The sequence below is a fragment of the Nothobranchius furzeri genome, chromosome 11 (assembly GCF_043380555.1).
Source record: "Nothobranchius furzeri strain GRZ-AD chromosome 11, NfurGRZ-RIMD1, whole genome shotgun sequence".
Lineage (NCBI taxonomy): Eukaryota > Metazoa > Chordata > Actinopteri > Cyprinodontiformes > Nothobranchiidae > Nothobranchius > Nothobranchius furzeri.
The window spans coordinates 49,325,532-49,347,602 of record NC_091751.1 but is presented as its reverse complement, the minus strand read 5'-3'; the positions used below and the strand labels follow the sequence as shown (position 1 = coordinate 49,347,602).

Below are 22,071 nucleotides of genomic sequence, written 5' to 3'. Positions count from 1 at the left end.
TATTACAGACTAGTTATGTCATAGCCCTGCCATAAAGCTTTGGATTCATTCACTTACTTATTCTCATGCATGAAACAATAAGCTGTGTTTGGTTCTCTTTGTCAATTGTCACAAATGATGTTTGTAATAAACTAACAAAACACAAATAACGCCTGATCATTGTCTAGCAATTCTCGGGAATAATCGGCACATTCTGTCAAGAACTCATCCCTTAGGTTAATTTGTGGCGTTAACTCTGAGACTGATTACATTGCGAAGATATAGATATTAAATCCAACGGTCCAGTTCCGAAAACTGGTGGTGCCCCGATTAATTAATATAAGATTATAAACAAGCTGCCATGGTCCGTGGTGAGCTGCCTGCCTGTAACCCTGTTTTCTTCTGAGCATTGTTCACAGTTGGGCGTGTCTGAGAGCTACCAGCTGCAGCTGATCCCGTCATCAAGGCCCAGGGGATTTAAGGAGCAGTGTGACACTACACCACGCCGGATGATTACTCAGTTTGGGTATCTCTAGCCTTTAACCTGTCTCAATCCTGTTTTATTGATCCAGTATTTGCTAGTTCCTGTGTGCCTGCTAGATCCTACATATATGCTGGATAACCTGACACCTGACAGGTCCCTTAAGACTCTCTCCTGCTCTCCTCCAGGTTTCATTCCACTCCCCACAATCTCCACGTTCCCGCGGACTCCTGCATTCCAGATCACACCGTTTCCTCTCCTGGCCGCCCGCTCTCAGCCGCTCACCTGCCCTCACCTACCTCCGTTTCAACCCCTCCTCTGGACTAACAGTTTCTTCGCCTTCTGGATCTCCTCAGCTCACCAGGACCTGACCAAGCCCTCCCGTGCATCTTTCTTCTATCCGCAAACAGAAAGCTCCCGCCTAACTACAGATCCTCCTATTATCTCCACTGGATATTCACCCAGTCTCCCTCCTCAGAATCTTGTTCCTGGAGTCCTGCGACCAGTGCAGAGCTGCTTCAGTTCCCGTCACTCCTCTGAGCTCCCCGTTTTAAAATAAAACTCTTTTCTTTCACTTATCTGTTTCCTGTGAGTTTATTCTGCATGTCGTGGATCAAGAAACTACCACCCAACATGACACAAGCTAAATCTATGCCACATTTGAAATATAGATATAAATCTATATTTATCACTACAATAACTTCTTAACCGCGCACTTCGCTCTCAGACTGCAGATTTACTGGTGGTTCCCAGAATTTCTGAAAGTAGGATGGGAGGCAAATCTTTTAGCTATCAGGCTCCTCTCTTGTGGAACCAGCTCCCAGCTTTAGTCTATGAGGCAGACACCTTGTCTACTTTTAAGACTAGGCTTAAAACATTTTTATTTTATAGGGCCTGTAGTTAAAATCTGGACGAGTGGGGAGTAGAGAAAGGTGGAGTGTACAGTGGAGAATACAGTCGGTAAAGACGGCTCTCCCTCCAACATACCTTCATCTTCAGCGCCTTGGGCTTCCCGACAGGGTCGCGGAAGGTGCTTTATAAATAATGCTTTGATTGATTGATTGATTGATAAAAGGCTAGGTTATCCAGAGTTATCTCTGTAGTTATGCTGCTATAGGCTTAGACTGCTTGAGGACATACTGACCACTTTCCACACTCTACTACTTTTTTCTGCAATTTGCTTTTTAACTGCATTATTTCCTGCTATTTCAGCTGTTAGTGTTTTTCTCCCCAGAAGAAGCTACAATGGTGTTCTGCTGAGCTGTGTTATGTTGAGAGCCAGGGGAGATGGACCCAAAATACCGATACCCAGAACAACACGAAGCAGGAGTGGATGTGAAAGAAAACATTCCTTTATTAGGATGAAAAAATAAATAAAATCCATGCAGGGCACGAAGCCAAATAACCTAGAGACCTAGAAACCTAGAAGGGCAAGAAGCCAAAACCTAGACACCAAGAAGGAGGGGGGACAAAACAACGCTGACATGAGCAATGGACCAACAAACACAGAAAGACAGGACAGGGTTTTAAACTCAGGGGCTGGGTGATTAGGAGGATTGGGCACAGGTGATACCAATAACCAAGAGGAGCAGAACAGGGCATGTGAGGAAACCCCTAACTAAAACCTGTTAAACCAAGCTACTGAACTGAATAACTTAAAACACTTGTAGAAATTAGACACTGGAGAACTAAAGATAATAAAACTAATGATCAATGAGTAAGAGAACCAAAAACACTGGAAGACAGGGGAGGATGATACCTAAAGGGATAAATGAAATAAGGATGATACCTAAAGGGATAAATGAAATAAACTATCAACAATAACAGAAAACTAATGATAAGAAAAGTGACTAAGGGAAACATGAGGGAAACCTGGAGAGAACCTGGAGGGGGCTGGGGACCACAAGGAGGCACCTGAGGGGGGATGCAGACAAGGAGACACATGAGGAACACAAAGAGACACATAAGGGGAACCTAGAGAGGGATGGAGAACACAAAGAGACACATGAGGGAGACGCAGACCATGACATGCTGTGGTGGCCTCATGGTGGGGACCATCGGCTTGAACACTGCTGCTAACCACTTCAACATTCTCCCTCTCCTGATAATAACATTTAGCTTTCTTTGACATTGAATGTGCTACTACTAGTTTACCAGCTGAATTAATTATAGATTCACTCTTGCTAAACAGAATGTTTACTTAGAAATCCCAATGTAGCCATAGAAACACTGCATGGTATATATGTTGTGTGTGTGTGTGTGTGTGTGTGTGTGTGCGCGCGCACGCGCTCTATCTTCTCGATCCCCGGTGACTCGTGGTGGATGGCTGCTTATACTGAGCCAGGATCCTCTGGAGGTTTCTTCCTGTTAAAAGGGAGTTTTCGTCACCACCATCGCTGCATGCTTGCTTAGTATGAGGATTGCTGTAAAGTCACTGACACCAGTCAGTGACGTGATGCAATTTGCTGGGTTCCTTTTATAGGAAACGTTTTACTGATTGGCTTAGGCCCTGTCCACACGTAGCCGGGGATCTGCCAAAACGTAGATATTATTCTACGTTTTGGCCTGTCATCCACACAAAAACGGAGTTTTTTCACACGAAAACGGATCTTTTTAAAAACTCCGGCCAAAGTGAAGATCTGCGTTTTCTCCGTTTTGGGTGTCTGCGTGTGGACAGACAAAACCGGAGTTTTAAGGTCCGCAACGTCACTTTCCACGACAAAAAAATGCTGACATCACGTGTGCGACCTGTGTTTACACTAGCCGACAGCATGGATGCCCTCAGAGCTGCGCTCGCTTTATCAATCGTCCAAGCGCTTTTTGCTTGTTTGCTTTTGCAAGCGGAATTACTGCTCCTTGCGGAAGACCACAGACGAAGGACGAGGTTAAAAACGGGGGAAGTACTGCCGCCTACAGGTCTGGCATGTCCTTAACAACGTATTTATCCGGGTATGTGTGGACAGAGTTTTTTTTTAAAACGAGGTGGTGTGGATTTAAGTTTGTGGAGGGGCGGATATTCGTTTTAAAAAAACGGCTACGTGTGGACTAGGCCTAAACAAACTGACCTGTATTGGAATGTTTACCATGTGAAGTGCCTTGAGACGACACTTGTCGTGATTTGGCACTATATAACTAAACTTGAATTGAATTGTTAAACAATAAATACCAAAATATAAATCCATCTGCATGTAAAGAAATGTTTGACAGTCCTAAAATATGTTCAAGCTCCTATAGTGTTGAAACTGTCATGTGTTTCATTTTCATTGAAGGGGCTACTTTTAACTACCTCCATTTGTGCCTGATTTACCTGAGCTACTGGTTTTTGCCAAAGTACGTTTTCCAGACAGCACTGGCTGTTACTAACATGAAGACTTTTGGAGGGAATGTGAGCTGATTTGAGCTCATGACAGATTTTTTTTGGTTGTTTTTTCACTTAATGGAGATTTTTTTTAAAAAAGAGGTGATTTTGTATCTTTTCAGCTACACAGCAATTAAATCCCAAAACAAAAAGCAAATGAGGGTGTGCGTGCGTGCATGCATGTGTGTGTGTGTGTTTGTTTGCCGAAATCACAGCTAGTTCAAAAACAAAAGTATTGAAGAAAATGCATCAAGCCCTTCTAAGTAGAGTGGTCCACTGAGCTGCAGATTTAGATTTTGTTTTTCTTTTCTTTCCTTTTTTTCCCCCATTTGACATGAGCGAGTTAATGGTAGGCAGTCTTAGGATGTGGCATGAATTTCTGTGATTATCTTCTATCTGTTCTCATGCATTCAGGCCTCATTTAGACTACTTGTGTACTTGCCTTAAGCACAAGAAGAGAACAAAGGCCACAACGAGAGCTCCCACAGAGATACAGTGGCCTAGGTAGTTGATGATCAGGGCTATTTTATAATGCATGGGATAATTTCTCTGAAAGGAAAGCACAATAATTACTCTGTATATGTTGCAAACAGATAACAAAAAGTAAAAACATTGAGATGTATAAATAATTTTTAATAGATAAACCTTTTTGTTCTCATTGAACTAAACCAATCTTTTGATGTTATATAAATCAAATGTAAAGCATTGTGTCCATCAAATATAATTTTACTCACAAATGCTTATAAAAATAATAGATCTGTAACAAAAATACCAGTTTATATTGTTTTATTAATAAAAACAGATGTTGTGCATGGTTTCCGTTTGACTGGACTTTATTAGCAAAGACATGACCAAATAAAACCACAATCTTCATTAGAATCATGAAAAGTGTTCACTAACTTTCAAAATAGCTAAAGTGATTTATAGTTTACGAACCAAAGATTAAGAACATGACATTAATCAGAGCACTGGGAAACTCTAAACAGCAGCATAGGATCCTCAGTGACTCTGCTGTTCCTACATCTGTTCAGTCTGTGTTCGTGTCTCTCAAGACTTAAAGTTTCACTAAAAGAGAGATCCAGCGTCATTGGCACACTTCAAATGTCTTGGCTTAAAATTATCCAAGAAAATGGAGCAGGACCCAGAAACACTGGATCTAGAGATGACTACAAGTAACCAGGCCAAAGCACCCTTTCTGTTTCCTTTAATCATTGCTAACAATACATGAACTTTATGTGTGTTTCCTCAATTACATAAATGAAAATGCATTTTAATTAGTGTTACACAGTGGCACCAGCACAGTTTCCAGTGTTGAACATGCATAGAAAATGTTGGTTAGTTTGATGTTTCCACACTAACCTTCTCCTCCAAAATAGGTTCACAATTTGAATAATTGATCTTTAACGCCCAAGTTCCATTATCCATGCATTCCCTGTAAGCGCTTCCTGCAAGAAGAAAGAGGAAGCAATTAAAATATGCAACATGCAAACACTTAATGTTCAAAGTACAGTTTTAACCCTCAAAAAGGAACTCGAAGGAAATAAGACCCTGAAAGTTTCTTTGGGGTCCTGCTTGACAATATATGTAATTCATGGAGGCAATCGTGTTCAAGCCCAAGTTCAGTTTGCAATATTCAAAATACAGTGTGGAGGCATTTTGTTTCTCATGTGCAAAGTGAGTTAGACGACTACCAAAACAATTGTGTGATGTACGGTCATGATCAAAGCTTCCAGATAATCATTATGTGGATTCAGCAGCCAAGTTCCTATAGTTTCTGATGTTTTTCTAGGAGATAAGAGGATTCTTTGGACATGCGCATTGTCCCCAGATGCCATCACACCTGACTGCTGCCATTCAAGAGAATGCTGGTGGAATATGGAAGAAATACAGTTTCACCAGAAAAAGACTTTTTTTTTTTACATATAGAATATTTTTACATTGAATTTATATTCTGTGAAATTATGTATTTGACATATTTTTATTTAAAATTCGCCAGCAACAATTTTGGCTTTGAGCCAATCAAATTAAGTTTCTCTGATCATGTGACACCAGTGAGGTATCAACTCCATCAATTTGTTGGTTTGGGTCACCTGAAGGTTTGCTATGGCTGGTGCCATTTATGTTTTTATTTCATTTCTTACTCCTCTTTTTTATCCCTCTTGTGTGGAAGGACCGCGCCATACTGTTTTGCAGAACCTGGCTTCTCCCACACCTGTCCGGCTCCACACTGAGGTCCCAGCTGGTGGCAATGACAATCAGCAGCTGAATGAAGACTCACTGCATAAAAGCCACCCAGCCCTCATCATCAAGGAGCAACAGGCTGGACATGTGGTCTCTGTCCTGTTGGCTCCTCAGCGTGCTTTTGTTTTCATCTCTTTTAGCCAATTTGTGTCTTTTATGTGCAGGGGGGTTCCCTGATTCGTAGTTATATTGGCTAAGTAGAGTTTATTTTGTTTTACCATTTTAGTTGCCACTGATTAGTCCAGTTGTGTTTATTAAATTTCCTTGGTGTAAATACATTTGTTTAAGTAAACTTTTAAACACCTGAGCATGTGTCCTCCTTGTTACCCCAGGCCCCCTAGACAGCCTGGAGCATAATAAGGTCACCTCATTTATTGTTGAAATTCTACAGTTGAATTTTTACACATGAAATTTTAGCTGGTGAGAAAAATTAAAATACATGATTTCACCAAATAATTCTATGTTCTGAACGTCATCCTAGTGAGACTGTATTTCTTCCTTAGTGGTACGACAATCCCTCAACTGGAACCACTTTAGGAGGCGGCCCTGGGGCTTGCTCGGCTTTTTGGGGGCTCTTCAAAAATGCATGCTAAGATATTTTGGGGAATGTGTTAATTTTGATGACAGAGACTGAATTTGTAAATAATTTGGAATTCATCTGATCACTCAGTAACATTCTGAAGTACTACAGCAAATCTAAATCTCAGGCAAAAATTTGTGTAAAGGTTTCTGACTGGCTCAGCTGTTGTGTCCTAGAGCAAGAACTTTCAACCACTTTGCTTACGTTGACGGTGGTCAGAGTAGAGCTTTGGGTTCTTGCAAAAGTGCTGCACAAATCCAAACCAGTATTATTATCACTAACTTTGTCCTCGCCAAAACATTGGCCACATCTTTAGCACAAAAATCTAAATTCACAAAGTGCTTCTGGCATGAAGCACTGCTTTACAAAGTCTAAAAAGCTCTGAATATTGAACCAAAACATGTTTTTATTGTCCAGATGACAGTTGCAGGGATTTTAGCAGCCGTATAGATGAGGATATCAGACCCAGCTCATACCTTATCACACCTCATCCATCTCTGGAAGCGCAGACTCATGCTTTTCTAAATAGTCCTAAAAGTGTGAAACTTTTTATTGTTTGATAAATTAATTTTCCTATACATTAATATAAATAATGATCAGAACATATTTATCATTTTTGTTTTACATCACACCAAGTTTTTGGCTTTTCCCTTTAAAAATATTCTTTTAGTCAGAGGTTTAAACTTTTTTCAACGCAGCAGTCTGACTGTGTCTAAAAGAAGGATTAGCACAAACCCTCTGTGACTAAACTGCAAAGTATTTCAGAGTTGTGTTTGTCAGTGTGAGCCATGATGAAAACTTTAACAACAGAACAAAAACTAAATGCTTTTCTGTTTCTATTCAATTTTGCCTAAACCTTCTTGGAGAACCTATTAAGACTGAAGGAAACGATGTCAGCTTGTGAAAACGGGGTGTCTTATTTACAGATAATCTGATTTCACCTGGATGTTCGCTCATTTAGTGCTGAGGTGAGACGTGTATTCATCTTTGAGAACCATTTTGGGAAAGGCGCCTCATGGGTCGGCTGAAACGTTTCAGGAGTTCTACTATCTGGCTGACGCTCACACTGAATACTAATTCACAACACAAATTTTTATTCATAGGAAAGAAATGCAAATCCTCTTACTGTTACTTTCTTTGCATATCTTTTAAAACCTGCTTTCCACAATCAACTTTGAACTGAATGTTTCCTTATTCAAATTCCTCAGTTTGTTCGGCGAGCTCCTTATCTCCTTCAGACCGAAGAAACACAGGAGCACTTCAGAAACCTAATTTTATTATGATCGTCCTCAAAGTGATTTATTATTGTGAAGATACACGAGCCACACACAACTTCTTTATACATATTCTAATATTACTATGCAAGCATTACAAATGTATTCATCATGAAAGCATTTTTTCCTCTATTTAGTGTTATGTTCATGCAAAATTGGATGAATGAGTAAATAAGTTGATCTCATTGCGTATTTACACATTTGTTCCCATAGCGATGAGCAGTTTTGATAAATCTGACTCAGATGTGGACAGAACATGAATTTCCTCTGGAACAAACACGTAACAGCAAAGCAATGTGTTTGAAACTGATGGAACCTCAAAGATGCTCGCAACAACAGAAAAATATCCTTGAGAGATTGCTGTTATAATGTGACATTTTCCAAAGAACAGAAAACTGCTGGTGGCCGGCCAAAAGAAAAACAGAGAAACTGAATCATTCTCAAACCGCCAGTCTAATCACATATCGTTGCTTCTCTACGTCATCTGGTTTGATTCTGTTGGTGCATAATCAAAGTGAGTAAACTGTCAAGAACTCTTAAATAAGTGAAGCAAGCCAAAGGACGATTAAACAGCCAGAGACACATTGTGTGATTTTACAAAAAGGGTGGTTTGACTTCTTTCTGGTGCATTATAGAAAGGAGCAATGCATGCAGGTACATTCTTTTGAATTGCATTTCAATTAAGAATTGGACCTGAAAGTCTGCATAATTGCATCAGCAGGATACTTGCATGGCTTTAAATTACCAGCAGCAAGAATTTCTTCAGTGTGCAACATCCTAGGTAACCACCCAGCAAGTCAGACGACAGGAATTTTCTGGACACAAATCTCCTTGATTGTCCAAACATAAATTTATTATTTTCAAAACCTTACAAACATTAAAGCCGCATCACATCTCCACACAGCACTGAATTAATAGCACCTCCAAGATGGAGCTTCAGGTTGTGAGGCTCTTGAAGTAAATATCACAGTGTGTTTGTGAAGTAAGCTGTGATGCTGCACAGACACGAGGAGCAAAGGGAGCAGGTTACAAGGCTTGTTTCTCTCAGCTATTCCACCGAGGCAAGACTAATTCAAAGCACGAGTGCAGGAAAAGCACATCTCCGGCAAACCATCTGTGCATTATAACATTTACTCACCTTTTTTTAATAATCACTGTGCATTTTATCTTCTCACTGCTAAAATTAATCGCCTTCTTAGTCATTTGGATGAGTTTAGCAAAAAAATAAATCTGACATTTGAGGTGTTAACAGAGCTGAAAAGGATGCAACATGACTTACACTTTGATGGTGCAAAAGTGTACAGGAGAAAGGAATGCACAATTACCAACTGATGCACAGAGTGTCACCAAAGCCAAGCGCTTCTTCCTGCCAGTCTTCCAACTTTCAAGCTTTTTATGCATTTTTAAGCCCGTGCTAACATGCACCAAATGAAGATTGGAATGATAGATCAGAAAAAAGGGGTAATTTAGTTAATATCAGGTTTGATTAGCTATTCATGCAAAGCTGAAATTTTGATTCAAATGTATCTGTTGTAAAATAAAATTATATTGCATCTGTTTCAGGTATTTGCTCGATTTATTATCCCCGCCATCTCAAGCTCCTTTTTCTCTTCCTTTTTCTTTTCCTCTGAGGGTTTAGTTTCTGTGGCGGGGTATAAAACAAAGAAGAAGCAAACACCAAATGACAGCGACGCCTCCTCAAAATGCTACTTACGCCTCACAACAAATTACCCACTTCGTCTGGGTGTTTTGGGGAATAGTCAGTAAATCTGCAGCTTGAACCTGAAAGTGAAAGCAGTTCGAGCCACACACCTGAGCCACTCATCGCCACCTTTCCTTCAAGCCACGTGAAGTTTAATTTCATAAGCTGAGTATGGGGTAAACTAGGCCAAACCAAAACATGGGAATCTCACTGCTCACTGCAGCCTGACATTTTATGTTGGCAGCAGGAAGTGGAGCAAAGCCTCTATCTCACACACAACTGCGTCACAAAGTGTGAGAGAACAGAAAATCACAGCAAGATGGGGAAAAATACATCGAATGACGTGCTATATGTAGCATTTTTATTAAATAAGACCGTATTTTTTCTTAAAACTGAGTTTCACACAATTTAAATAAGAATAATAATACAACTAAAAAGGAAATATGTTTTTTGTAGTGTAATTGTTGCTCATGTTGCTCCAAAAGCTAAACAATTGAAGGAAAAGCATAGTTTTTCCTGTAAAAACAATGCACAACCCCAAATGTATCTCATTTTTTGTTTTCAGTATATCCCAAATGATTTAATGTTTCTGTGTTTTATCAACTTTTTACTTCAGCTCTTTATTATGGCATTTCTGTGTCGCTGGTTCAACTTTAGCTGGTTTAAAATGTGATCAGTTGACTGACAATTGTCCAAAATCTTGTTTGTTGAGAGTTTAGAAAAATAGACTTGTTTCATGTCTGTTTGGCTTCAGAATCTAAATGGACCATTTGTACCATTTAAAGTGGCGGTGTGTAGTTTCCTGGCACTAGGGGGCAGTACATACATACATTTCAGGGTAGTTTTACACCATATCGCCGTGACTGTTGCTAGTTTAAAAAAATATTACAGTAAATGTCTTACCCGAGGAGCAGAAAGCATGCAACCTTGGCGTGACCCCTCAGACTTTGATGGTCCTTCAGTTAATTCCGTTGAGCGAAAGCAATGGTGATGCTAATTTTCTGATGCTGTAGTTTGTGAATCTGCTCGGGGTACTGTTCCTGCTGACGACATCTTCATATACGGCAATACCACTTGGCCAAAATATATTGCATCTCTTTTCCGATTCTGTTCATTTTCACAGTTTTGTTGTTACATTTGTGTTTCTAATACTGCCTAAATGTTTTTGAACGTGGTACTGTAACTTTCGTAAGTCGTACATCCAGCCTATCATCTAGTGTGATGTCATCAACAGGAGCAGGACCCCGAGCTGGCCAGAAGGAAGCATGACGACTAAAATGGTATCCCCCAATGATGCTAGACCCGTGCCCCATCTACTTTACACACATTTTTATGGTTAAACGTTACAAAGCCTCCAATATTTTTCAACAACTGGAAATCCTTTTATTCATTTTCAACGTTTCGATGGATATTTCCGGAGATTAATGGTAAAAAAACACATGGTTACTTTAAAGTATTTTATATACGATGGGCTGCATGGTGACGCAGTGGTTAGCACTGTTGTCTCGCAGCACGAAGGTCGCAGGTTCGAAACTCGGCTGCGGCCTTTCTGCGTGGAGTTGCGTGTTCTCCCCATGCATGCGTGGGTTTCCTCCAGGTACTCCAGTTTCCCCCACAGGTCACAACATGCCCTATAGGTTATAAATTGTAAGTCGCTTTGGATGAAAGTGTCTGCCAAATAAATAAAAACATTAAAAAAAAACATAAAACATGTGAAGAAAAAAGAAAACTTTCAGATTGCAAGTCTAGAAGAAACTAACCCAGTGGCTCTGCAAGATACAACAAAGCTGGAAAACAAACAACCCAAAAAACTAAACCAAGATAATTGGAGCTGGATGTGCTTAAGAAGGTGGTGGTTTTCTGCAGCAAAGAGGCTTTAAAAGTATCAACAGAAGAATGAGAAAAGAAAAAGCACAACAACTTCCAACAATAGAAGAGACATTCCCTCGTTGGCAAAGCCACAAAGTCTTTTGTTTTGTATTTAAGTAGGTGTTGAAGAATGAGCGGTGTACTGTTGTTGCTTCTGGTTCATTGGTTTGAACTTGTTTCTGTTAAACTACATGACCAACAACATCAAACTGTTGAAGCGCAACGTTACATTTGGAAATTGTCATGAGGTGGTGCAAAAGAAGACCTAAATCCAGGCTGACGATCAGGAAGCAGCCAAGCAGTGATGTAACAAATATGTTTTAAAACAACTACAGGCGCCTTGGGGCAAGAAGTGACAAACTAAAACGCCCACGATTGAAGAGAACCAGAGCCAAACTTGGTGCTAATAAAAGGGGGAAGGAAGTAAAGGGATTTGACATGGAGCAAAAGAAACAGGCAACAGGTGTGGCAACTAAGTTGGACCAGATGTGGGGGGAGAGCACGAGAAGTCAAAAAAAGAGTAAAGAATGAAAAACAGAACACCAATATTCTCTTGGCAAAACTAAAAAAAGCACAAACGTCATTAACTAAAACTACTGAAACTGTCATGGTCTGCATCCTGCGTCCCCCTCGGGTGTTCTCCAGCCCCCCTCTAGGTTCCCCTTATGTGTCTCCTTGTGTTCCCCAGCCCACTCCAGGTTCTCCCCTTAGGTTTCTGTGCCCCTTTAGGTCTCCAACCCCTCCAGGTGTCCCTCTAGGATCCCCCTCATGTGTACCCTAAGCTTCCTGTGCCCCTTTTTGTCTCCAGCTCCCACCAGGTTTCCCAGGTTCACTTATTCTTTAGTTTTCTTTGTATTTATATTATCTAGCATGTTTTCCCTGTAGTTTTCATTGGTCCTTGGTCCTTCCCCACTGTCACGTTTTGTAGGATGGTTAGGACCCAAAATGTAGAACCCAGGATGACACGAGGCAGGAGTAAATGTTAAGAAAAATCCTTTTATTGGTAGGATGATTCCAAAAGGAACATAAATCCAAAGGGCAGGAAGCCAAAGTCCAAAAATACAGGGGATGATCAGGAGATCCAAAAAACACTAAAGGAACGAGCAGGACTGACAGAATAAGTCACACTGACAGCAACAGTGGACCGACAAGAGCAATGAGACAAGGAGAGGGCTTTATACACTGGGGCTGGAGTGATAGGAGACGAGGAGCAGGTGTGTGAGGAACTGACACAGGTGAAAGCAATAATGAGGAGAGAAGAAGAGGAGGACACCAGACCTGACTGGGAAGGACACACACATACACACACACACACACACACACACACACCGAGCTGGGGAAGGACACACACACACACACACACACACACACACACACACACACACACACACACACACACACACACACACACACACACACACACACACACACACACACACACACACACCGAGCTGGGGAAGGACACACACTAACGCGCACACCGAGCTGGGGGAGGACACGCACACACACACACACACACACACACACACACACACACACACACACACCGAGCTGGGGACAAAAAAGGCTGGAGCTACAAGGATACAGAACGTGAAGGAACACCTGGAGGGGCTGGGGATGACTGAACACAGGACCTAGGAGGAATGATCTAAAGGGCCACAACCGAAGACACATGAAGAACACAAAGAAACACATAATGAGACGCAGACAACGGACACATGAGGGCGCTATGAGATACAAAAGGAGAACCTGGAGTGGGAACTGGAGGGGCTGGGGACAAAGGGACACAGAACATGACACCCACCAGTTTATTAGTTCTCCTTTTCTCCTTAGATCATTAGTTATTGGTCTTGTTCTTCTAGTCTTTAGGTTTGGTTATTATTCATAGGTCATGTTTTATTTCCCCTCCTCAGCTTAGATTCCTCTCCCTGATTAGTAAATTGATTTCACCAGGTTTCTCTCTCCCCACGCACCTGCAGCTCATCTCCCAATCATCCTGCCCCTGTGTATAAAACCCTGTCTGCATCTCAATGTGTTTATTTATTTATTTATTTATTTTTAATATTTATTTATTTATTTATTTTTGTATTTATTTATTTTTATTTCGCTCTTACTCCGACTCACACTCCAGCACAGTAGGTGGTGGTAATGCACCTAGCAGTTAGATGCCACCCGCCATTAAACTCGTAGAAGAAGAAGAAGAAGAAGAAGAAGAAGAAGAAGAAGAAGAAGAAGAAGAAGAAGAAGAAGAAGAAGAAGAAGAATGTGTTTGTTGGTCTTTAGTCCTTGTCAGAGTTGTTTGCCCCCCCCACCCCCCCCACCCCCCAAAGTCTCTAGGTTTTGGCTTCATGCCCTCTTAGGTTTCCAGGTTTTTTTGGCTAGGTCATTCTTAATAAAGAATGTTTTCTTTTACATCCTCTCCTGCCTCCTGTCATTCTGGGTGTCTGCACATTGGGTCCAACTCCTCCAACCCACAATGCAACAGAAACAACTCTAACCAGAATAAAGATAGTCAGTCCTTAATAGAATAGAATAGAATAGAATAGAATAGAATAGAATAGACTTTATTAATCCCAAAGTGGGGAAATTCACTTGCCTCAGCAGCACATACAATTTTAAGGTTACAGGTAAACACAAAGGCAATAAGCTATTATTCTAACCTCCAACCACTAAAAACAACAACTATAAAGGAAACTTGGGTTTCCAGAACTCTGCAACACAAGGAACACAGACATACCAATGTACATCAGGTATTGCACAAGTATTGAGCACACACAGAATATTGCATTGATGTTATCATGTAACAGGATAATGTCACTACCAGTTAAACTGAGGAGTTATACACTCTTACTGCAGAGGGGATGAATGACCTACGGTAGTGTTCTGTTTTACATCTTGGATGTCTGTCTGCTACTGAAGGAGCTGCCCATGGTCTCCAAAGTGGAATGTAGTGGGTGGGAGCGTTTTTCTTCATTGTTTTATTTTGTGTGTGTGTGTGTGTGTGTGTGTGTGTGTGTGTGTGTGTGTGTGTGTGTGTGTGTGTGTGTGTGTGTGTGTGTGTGTGTGTGTGTGTGATCCACACACACTCTTGTATATTTTACATGCTTTTAAAATAAGCCATCTGAGATTTCTTTTTTGTTTTCTCACAAGAAAATAAAATAGTAATAATTTTATCACCTCTGAAACATACAATCCTGAAAAATCCTCAGCCAATCCAACGCTGGTCCCCCTTCTCAATGACTGGATCATAACCCATCCATCAAACTGCTGCTCTGAACATCTCTCACCTTTAACCCTGTGCGTTTTGTGCTCAGACAGCCGAACAGAAAGCTAACTGAATTGCCTGGTGTCACGGAGAGTCCCTTTTGTGTTCTGGAGGTGTTGTTAGTGGTGGGCTTTTCCTCAGATTGTTGGTGATGCTGAGCTCTTCTAAGATTTATAAGTTAACCTCTTAAATTTCCAGGTTTAATGAACTGTTCCAAGAGTGGGATGCTGGTATGCTAAGGGGTTAAGAATAAAGCAGTTTCTCGTTTTTCACCAGACTATACATGCTAGCCTGTTAATTAGAGGAGTGCAGGAGGCAGAAGGACACGAAGTGAGTGGGAGAAGGTTCAATTCAGCGTGTTTGTGTACGAGTGTGTACGACAACATCAAATTATGTGACTCTGAAGAAAAGGGTTGGCCCTTTGACTGAATTCTTTCTAAATGTAGCTTGCTAACTAGCTTTTTCCGTGAACAAATACTGCACCTTTACTGTTTACTTGAAATACTATTTTTCAGACAAAACAGTTTAGATTTGTTTGACCTTTTTGTCCACATATTTCTTTTCTATTTTTGTTTCCTCACCTAAAACCAGAATTGCTAATCTGGACCAAAGTATTAAAATAAAGAATGCAGAGTGAGCATGTCCGAAATGCAGTCCAGGGACCATTTACAGGAGAGTGATTTCACTCAGCCCCCTTTTGCATTTCTAAAATTATGTATTTTATTTTTCCAGCATAGTTTTGGTGTAGAACACTTTTGTAGCACTTTTGTGTTCAAGTGTTATGCCTATATTTTTTAATACAATTAAAACATTTCACCATAAAATATGTTTTCACATTTTTGTGGCAAGACTATTAACTTGACAAATTTGGCCTCCTATCTTAAAACATTTGGACTTCCTTGGTGTGGTGGATTTTTATCACATAGGACTACAAAAACAGAGAACATTCCAGTGTGCAATAGACAGTAATTTTATTTTAATGGTCTTCCCTAATAACCTGTCATCATGAATGCGTTGACACAGAACTGTTCCACGGCCTTTGAGTAACCCACCTTTGATCTAATAAAACATGGCAGATAAACAACTTAAAAAAAAGTGCACAGCCCCGTCCTTGTCTCATTCGCTTTGTCACGCAAACCATTGCATCAGAACAGAGGTGCTGATCTTTGACTCGCTGACATTAACATCATGCAGTATGACCGGATCACGTAGAATGAAATATTTCTAGCATTCACACACAGAACAAAGCCGTGTCTTTGTAGCTCATCAGCTTCTTAAATAATTAAAAACCATCAGATGAAAAGCTTTCTGGTGCCATCGCATGCTCCTGGAGACAGCAGTAATCACTCTGGTCTGAAAATATGGAAAAATGCCTTTAATAGCTGAGTATATTCTCAGTTTTTTACTGATTGATCATTTTCTTGAAGAACTGTGTGTGGAGAATGTTAGATGGGGAACACAAAGCAAACAAGGGAAGTCAGCCATTGAGCAAACTGAACAAAAAATCAGCGAGCTGTGATCAGACTACTCTGTGGAATCGATGCTCACTCATGGCTTCTATAAAGAAAACAGCCCACGGAAAGAAATAACTCTAAAAGACACACATCATTTTGTGCGTCATGCACGGCAGTACTACACACAAGCTTGTGTGAAGGAAGGTCGCTGACATATATCTGCTGCCAAAATTAGTTACCTCTTACAGTCATGCTCATTTCAGTCTGAAGCATACACTCTGAGGCTTTAGTATTGTCTCAGGGTGACTGTGAGCCTCAATGTCATGCTCCTCCTCCTACGTGTAGCAATTATTTCCATGGGAGACGTTGCTGAAATGCTTCAGCAGGTATGTGGAGCAACTGGGTGGACAATCTAACCACAAAGACAACAGTCAACCTCTACAGAGCAAGTCAGTAACAGATATATGGAGCTATTGTAATGGCTTTGACAACAAAGGATGCTCAGTCAAGCAGCAACTGGATCAATAAAGTATCCTTACACCACATGGATGCTTCCAGAGGCATTTCTCGTTTTCTCTGTAGTGCTTTAAAATGCATAAATGTGTCTCCTAATGGGTGGTTTCTTATTAACACTCAAGGGCTCAGTCTGTCATGGTAAAAAAAAGTGTTTGTGGCATTTTTAGTTAGACACGTTGAAACCTATCAGAGTTAGAGCCCTTCGGAAAAATGAGCTTTGAAATTAAATTACATACATTTCAAGGACTGAGTTCAAATGGCAAATATGATTATATGGATCAGTGGGGGTGTTGAAAGTATGCAGGTGGCACAATTATCTAAAACATGTTTTTTCACACTGCAAACTGACTTCTTGCTTTTAACTTTAATGGAAACAGCAGTCACAGCCATCAAACAACTGTTTTTCAGCTTTCAGTCTGCAGTAATGGATGTGTCGTGATGCAGTCGAGGCCATGAATCCTCGTCACCTCATCAGTAACTTCTGCTGCTTTGAAGAAAAGACCTAATAAAAACTGTCTGTGGTCAGTTTATGTCATTAACTATAGATTGAGCGCATTAGTATTTTTCTGACTTCTGGCCAAATCTAATATATATATATAAATAAATTTAAAAAAAATATATATATATATATATATATGGAATGCTTCCCGGCCTGGGATCTTTCTGCATGGAGTTTGCATGTTCTCCCTGTGCATGCGTGGGTTCACTCTGGGTACTCTGGCTTCCTCCCACAGTCCAAAAACATGACTGTTAGGTTGATTGGTCTGTCTAAATTGTCCTTAAGTGTGAGTGTGTGTGTGCATGGTTGTTTGTCCTGTGTGTCTCTGTGTTGCCCTGCGATGGACTGGCTCTGTCCAGGGTGTACCCCGCAATCCTGCGTGGACAAAGCGGGTTTAGAAAATGGATGGATATATATATATAATTTTTTTTCATTGTTTTTAGGTCATAGGAAACCAGTCACAAACTATTTATAATTTAATTGTTGGAATGTGAGGTTCGATGACAGTTCACTTCAGAGTTACCCTCAACAGAGAGGGTAGCTATGCAAAAAAACACCTCAGACAGAGATGCACACAGACTTCAGACATTACACAACATAGTGTCCACTAGGTGGGGCGGTAGGGTTGGGACTCTCCTCACTTCAGTGCGTGGAGCCACATGGAGCAGCACCCATCACCTCCATTTGGACAAGGGAGGGAGATAATGGGTTAGAGAGCACATTGACTCCTAGATAAAGTTCCACAACCTTCACCAGTCACAGTCCCGCCCAGGCTGGGATAGGGAGAAAGAATTTCCATAGCGACGGCATCATTCCACATTTCTTCTGAGGGGGAGTTTTCACTTCAGCCTCACAGGCTCCAAGGGCACCAGATTCCGATAAGAATTGTTTTGGGGACAGATAGAGATAATTTCCTCTCTGCCTTAGAGTTCTGTTAGTCCTCAACCCCTCTAGATCCAATAATGGTGTAATTAATCTATCCCGATCCGTGCTGATCCGTCAACTCTGTCCTTGATGGAATCCACCTTCTGTGCCAGAGCCTGAATCTCAGCCAAAGTTCCAAGCTTACGACTCAGCTCGACAATTATATGAGTTTGTGCGTCCACAGCGCGATGCATTCCATTCCTGAGCTCCGGGATTGAGCCAATATTCCTTGAAAGCTCGTTAATTTTCTGGTAAGCCAGGTAACCGCTCAGGCCAAACAGCAGGAATCCCGACACCAAAACGACGAATATCTAGACATCTTCAGAATCCTCTACAGACAGTTGAGAGCGGTGGCGGGCGATGCGTTCCACCCCTTGGCCTTCGGTGATTTCCTATTCAGTCCAATCTAAATTAATACATCTTAAAATACCCTCAATAGGACATCACAGCTGGAGAAACCTTACACACACACACACACACACACACACACACACACACACACACACACACACACACACACACACATGCACACACACATAGTGGCTGGTCAAGACACGTCATTTCCGGAGCCACTCGCATTCCCAATTGAGAGTAGGTAACTAAGACCACAGATACTGTCAAATCTCAAAAATGAAAGACAGATTTAAGAGATGAGACAATAAAATAAATAAGTAAAGCAAACACATTATTTGCATTTTTTTGGGAGAAAATTGCACAGCGAAACAATTGAACATGTTGGCGCAGCTGCGGACACCACATTATACACAATATAAATTGCATAGAAACAGAATACTTTCATTTAGCCATTTTATTTCGTTACCATTTATTGATTATTAACAAAATAAAATGACAAAACATTAAAACAATGCTAATAAAATGTTTCTTCTCACCAACATAAATGTCCAGCATGGATCTCCTCCTCTCCTGCTCATTTGAAAATAAAATCCATCCTTCTTTCTTTCCTCAGGAAAACCTCAATGGCTCTGTACAGTTTATCTGTGCGCTTCAGGTCCATCAGTACATCCTTTTCTATGGACATGGAGGCTAATGCTGAAAGCCGCGTCTGTCCGGTCGTGTTTCTGGCATACGTTTTAACGCGCTTTAATGCTGAGAATGAGCGCTCAACAGAGGCAGTGGACACCAGGATAGTCACAGCCAAACAGGCCAGTGCGTGAAGTTGTCCCAAACTCTCACTCAGGTCTTTGTTGAGAAGAAAATTGTGTAGATCAGTGGGACTTTTTCCTTAAAAATCAGCCATGGCATACATTACAGTCAGTTCTGTTTTAAGTCGGGGAAGATCAAACAGTGGTCCGTGGCTCTGTGTTAAGCTGGAGAAGGCTACTGTCGGGAATTTTTTTCTGTATGTCTGAAAGTGCTGGGGGTCGAGATTGGAGAGAAACATCAACATTTCATGGTCCTGAGATCGATTCCTAGTCTGGGAAAGAATGTTGTCCAGAATGCTGTTGTGGAGTTTTTGGTAGTATGCACGGAGATCGCCTTGTGCCGTGCTTTGGCCTCTGTGCACACTTGGACCACTGGAGGCGCGCATTGCTTCTTCATGTATTTCACTGAAAGTGCCCCTCTCTTGCTCAACTTTGTCACAAAACTCGTTCAGCCTGGCCATGCTGTATTGTACATCCAATGATTAGGTCTGCAGTATTCCAAAAAGCACAGCGGCATACTCAAACAGCCCATTGAATGTGTTGAGCAAAAAACAAAACTCAAAATCGTCCAGCCGTGCGTTAAATCCATCTGCAGAGAGCACGGTGTCCTCATCATACTCGTCGTGGTGGTCTAATATGTGACCAAACAACTCCTTTAGAGCAACTCGCTTCTTAAAGACTGCATTCACCAGTCTTGATGAATATTGCCACCGTGTTGGCGCAACACGAGGAAGACGCCGTTTGCACACATCATCCAGCAACCTTGTGCGCTTCGGGGATCTGGAGAAAAACGCAGCGAGGCCATTCAGATTGGCAAAAAAAAACTTGCACTCTTTAAGCTTTGAGACCCCTTGAGTCAGCACTAAATTAAGACGATGTGCATAACAGTGAATGAATAAGACCATAGGTGCCTTTTCCTTAACTTTAGCCTGCACCCCGTTTGGTCCAGATGCCATCACCACTGCACCATCGTAACACTGTGCAACAACTTTGTCCAAACAGCATTCATATTCCTCTAGAATATGGAAAATAAGTGCAGCAAGGTCATCAGCTCGCCTGCCACTAGTTACATCCACAAATTTGACTAAACGCTCCTGGACACCTGTGGCTGTCACATAGCGCAGGACGAGTGCCAGCTGTGCCATGCTACCCACGTCTGTGGTTTCATCAACCATGATGGTGACGAAATGGGCTCTTCTGATCTCCATTTTGATCTCATCTCCCATCACTTCAGCAATAGCATAAATGAGGTCATTCTGCATTCTGCCTGATGTCCCAGTAAAGACCCTGCTGGTGGTCAGGTGGTAATGCAAGTCGGCATCATGTACAGCAAGAAAAGATAGAAGCTCTGCATAATTCCCTCTATTTAATGACTGGGGGTTTTCCATCATGTCCCCTAAATTAAAGTTCCTGTTTACTCAAAAACATGACACAATCCATCAGCCTTTTCAATATCTCCCTATTTTTTTCACCTTTTCATTGTGGAGCTCCGTGTCCCTGCGCGCCTGTTCACTGAGCTGCAGATCCACTCGCGTGTCCCCAAAGGTTTTTAAAAGCACTGTAGCTTGTAAGTGCCCAGCCGTGCTTTGGTGTCTCTTTGCTGCCTTGGTGAAACAACTTAAATTGGCAAATCCAGTAAAGCTCCAAATACCAAATCGATCTGATGTGAGCAACATGCATTCCCAGCAGAATAACCGGCAGTGGTTCTCTGAAGCTGTTAGCCATGGGTACCGTTCATAGTTGCTTGCCTGAAAATGATGAGCAAATCCTTTCCCCTGCTGGGACAAGCCAGCTAGCAATGGAGTCGGACGACCTGTTCTCACAAGATCCATTTTTTCTTGAATGGTCCGTCTTGAAAATGGTGTGGCAAGTAAATCTGCAACCAAGTCTGTCCCTTCTCCTCTTTCAGCCATCATGTGTTAAAAAGTACACCGATGGCCGCCTATAGATACAAATCTCCGTGTTTAGTTTTGATATTTTGCTTGATGCCGCTACAAAAGTTCAAACTACTGCTTATCCAATCACAGGATGCGTTCATGTCAACTTTTGCGTGAGGCCAGCTAGCTGGCCTGGGCCATGCTGACTCGTGAGCTGATTGGCTATCGCAACTGGATTGTCTCTGTTCACTTACAGCGGACAGTGGGCTTCTGGATTGATTCTGAAGGGCTAGGGCAGACTTAATCTGCCTGAAAACACAAGCTAACTGAAATCTGATTGGATAACACCCCGCCTTGGTATTTTAACACTGGAAGCAGTGCAACCACATGGGTATAATAGGATATAAAGAAAATAGACCAGTGAACATTTTTTTATTTAAAAATATTTACCAAAGGAAAACAAATACATTTACGTTTTTGAGTAAGTTTAGGCCAGCAGAGTAAGCTTTGCTGGCCCTGACTGCCCACCACTAGTTGAGAGAGGCATATCAGGTTCCACTGTTTCCAGGAGTCCATGATATACCCAGCTGGTTCTGTCCCAGAGGGGCATCCGGGAGCCCCTTCTCCCATTCTCATCGTTGAAAAAATTTTGTCAATCGTGTTGAGAGACCAAGTGACCAGATCCATTTTTAATAATTTCCAGTTTCCAGAAAAAATGCAGAAAGTGTACACAAAGACAGGACAAAGAGCCTTGGGATGAGGAGGGAGGGAGAGGAGAAAAAAAATGTCTGTACTCTCCAAGAGCCGGAAGGTAAAAAAATTATAATAAATAACATGTTCAAATTATTTGCAGTTTTTGTTTTTGCCACGAGCCACTTCTTGGACACAC

The 22,071-nt window shown here is 41.4% G+C and overlaps 1 protein-coding gene across 1 annotated transcript in view; it reads right to left on the bottom strand.

The window, feature by feature from the left end:
- LOC107395747 (corticotropin-releasing factor receptor 2) overlaps positions 1-22,071 on the bottom strand; it is a 102,317-nt gene that overhangs the window by 21,542 nt on the left and 58,704 nt on the right. Inside the window, exons 3-4 of the mRNA XM_054741312.2 lie at positions 5,178-5,263; positions 4,261-4,367 (exon numbers count right to left, since the gene is read on the bottom strand). Of these exons, the coding sequence (XP_054597287.1) occupies positions 4,261-4,367; positions 5,178-5,263 (193 nt within the window). The remainder of the gene's footprint in view (positions 1-4,260; positions 4,368-5,177; positions 5,264-22,071) is intronic.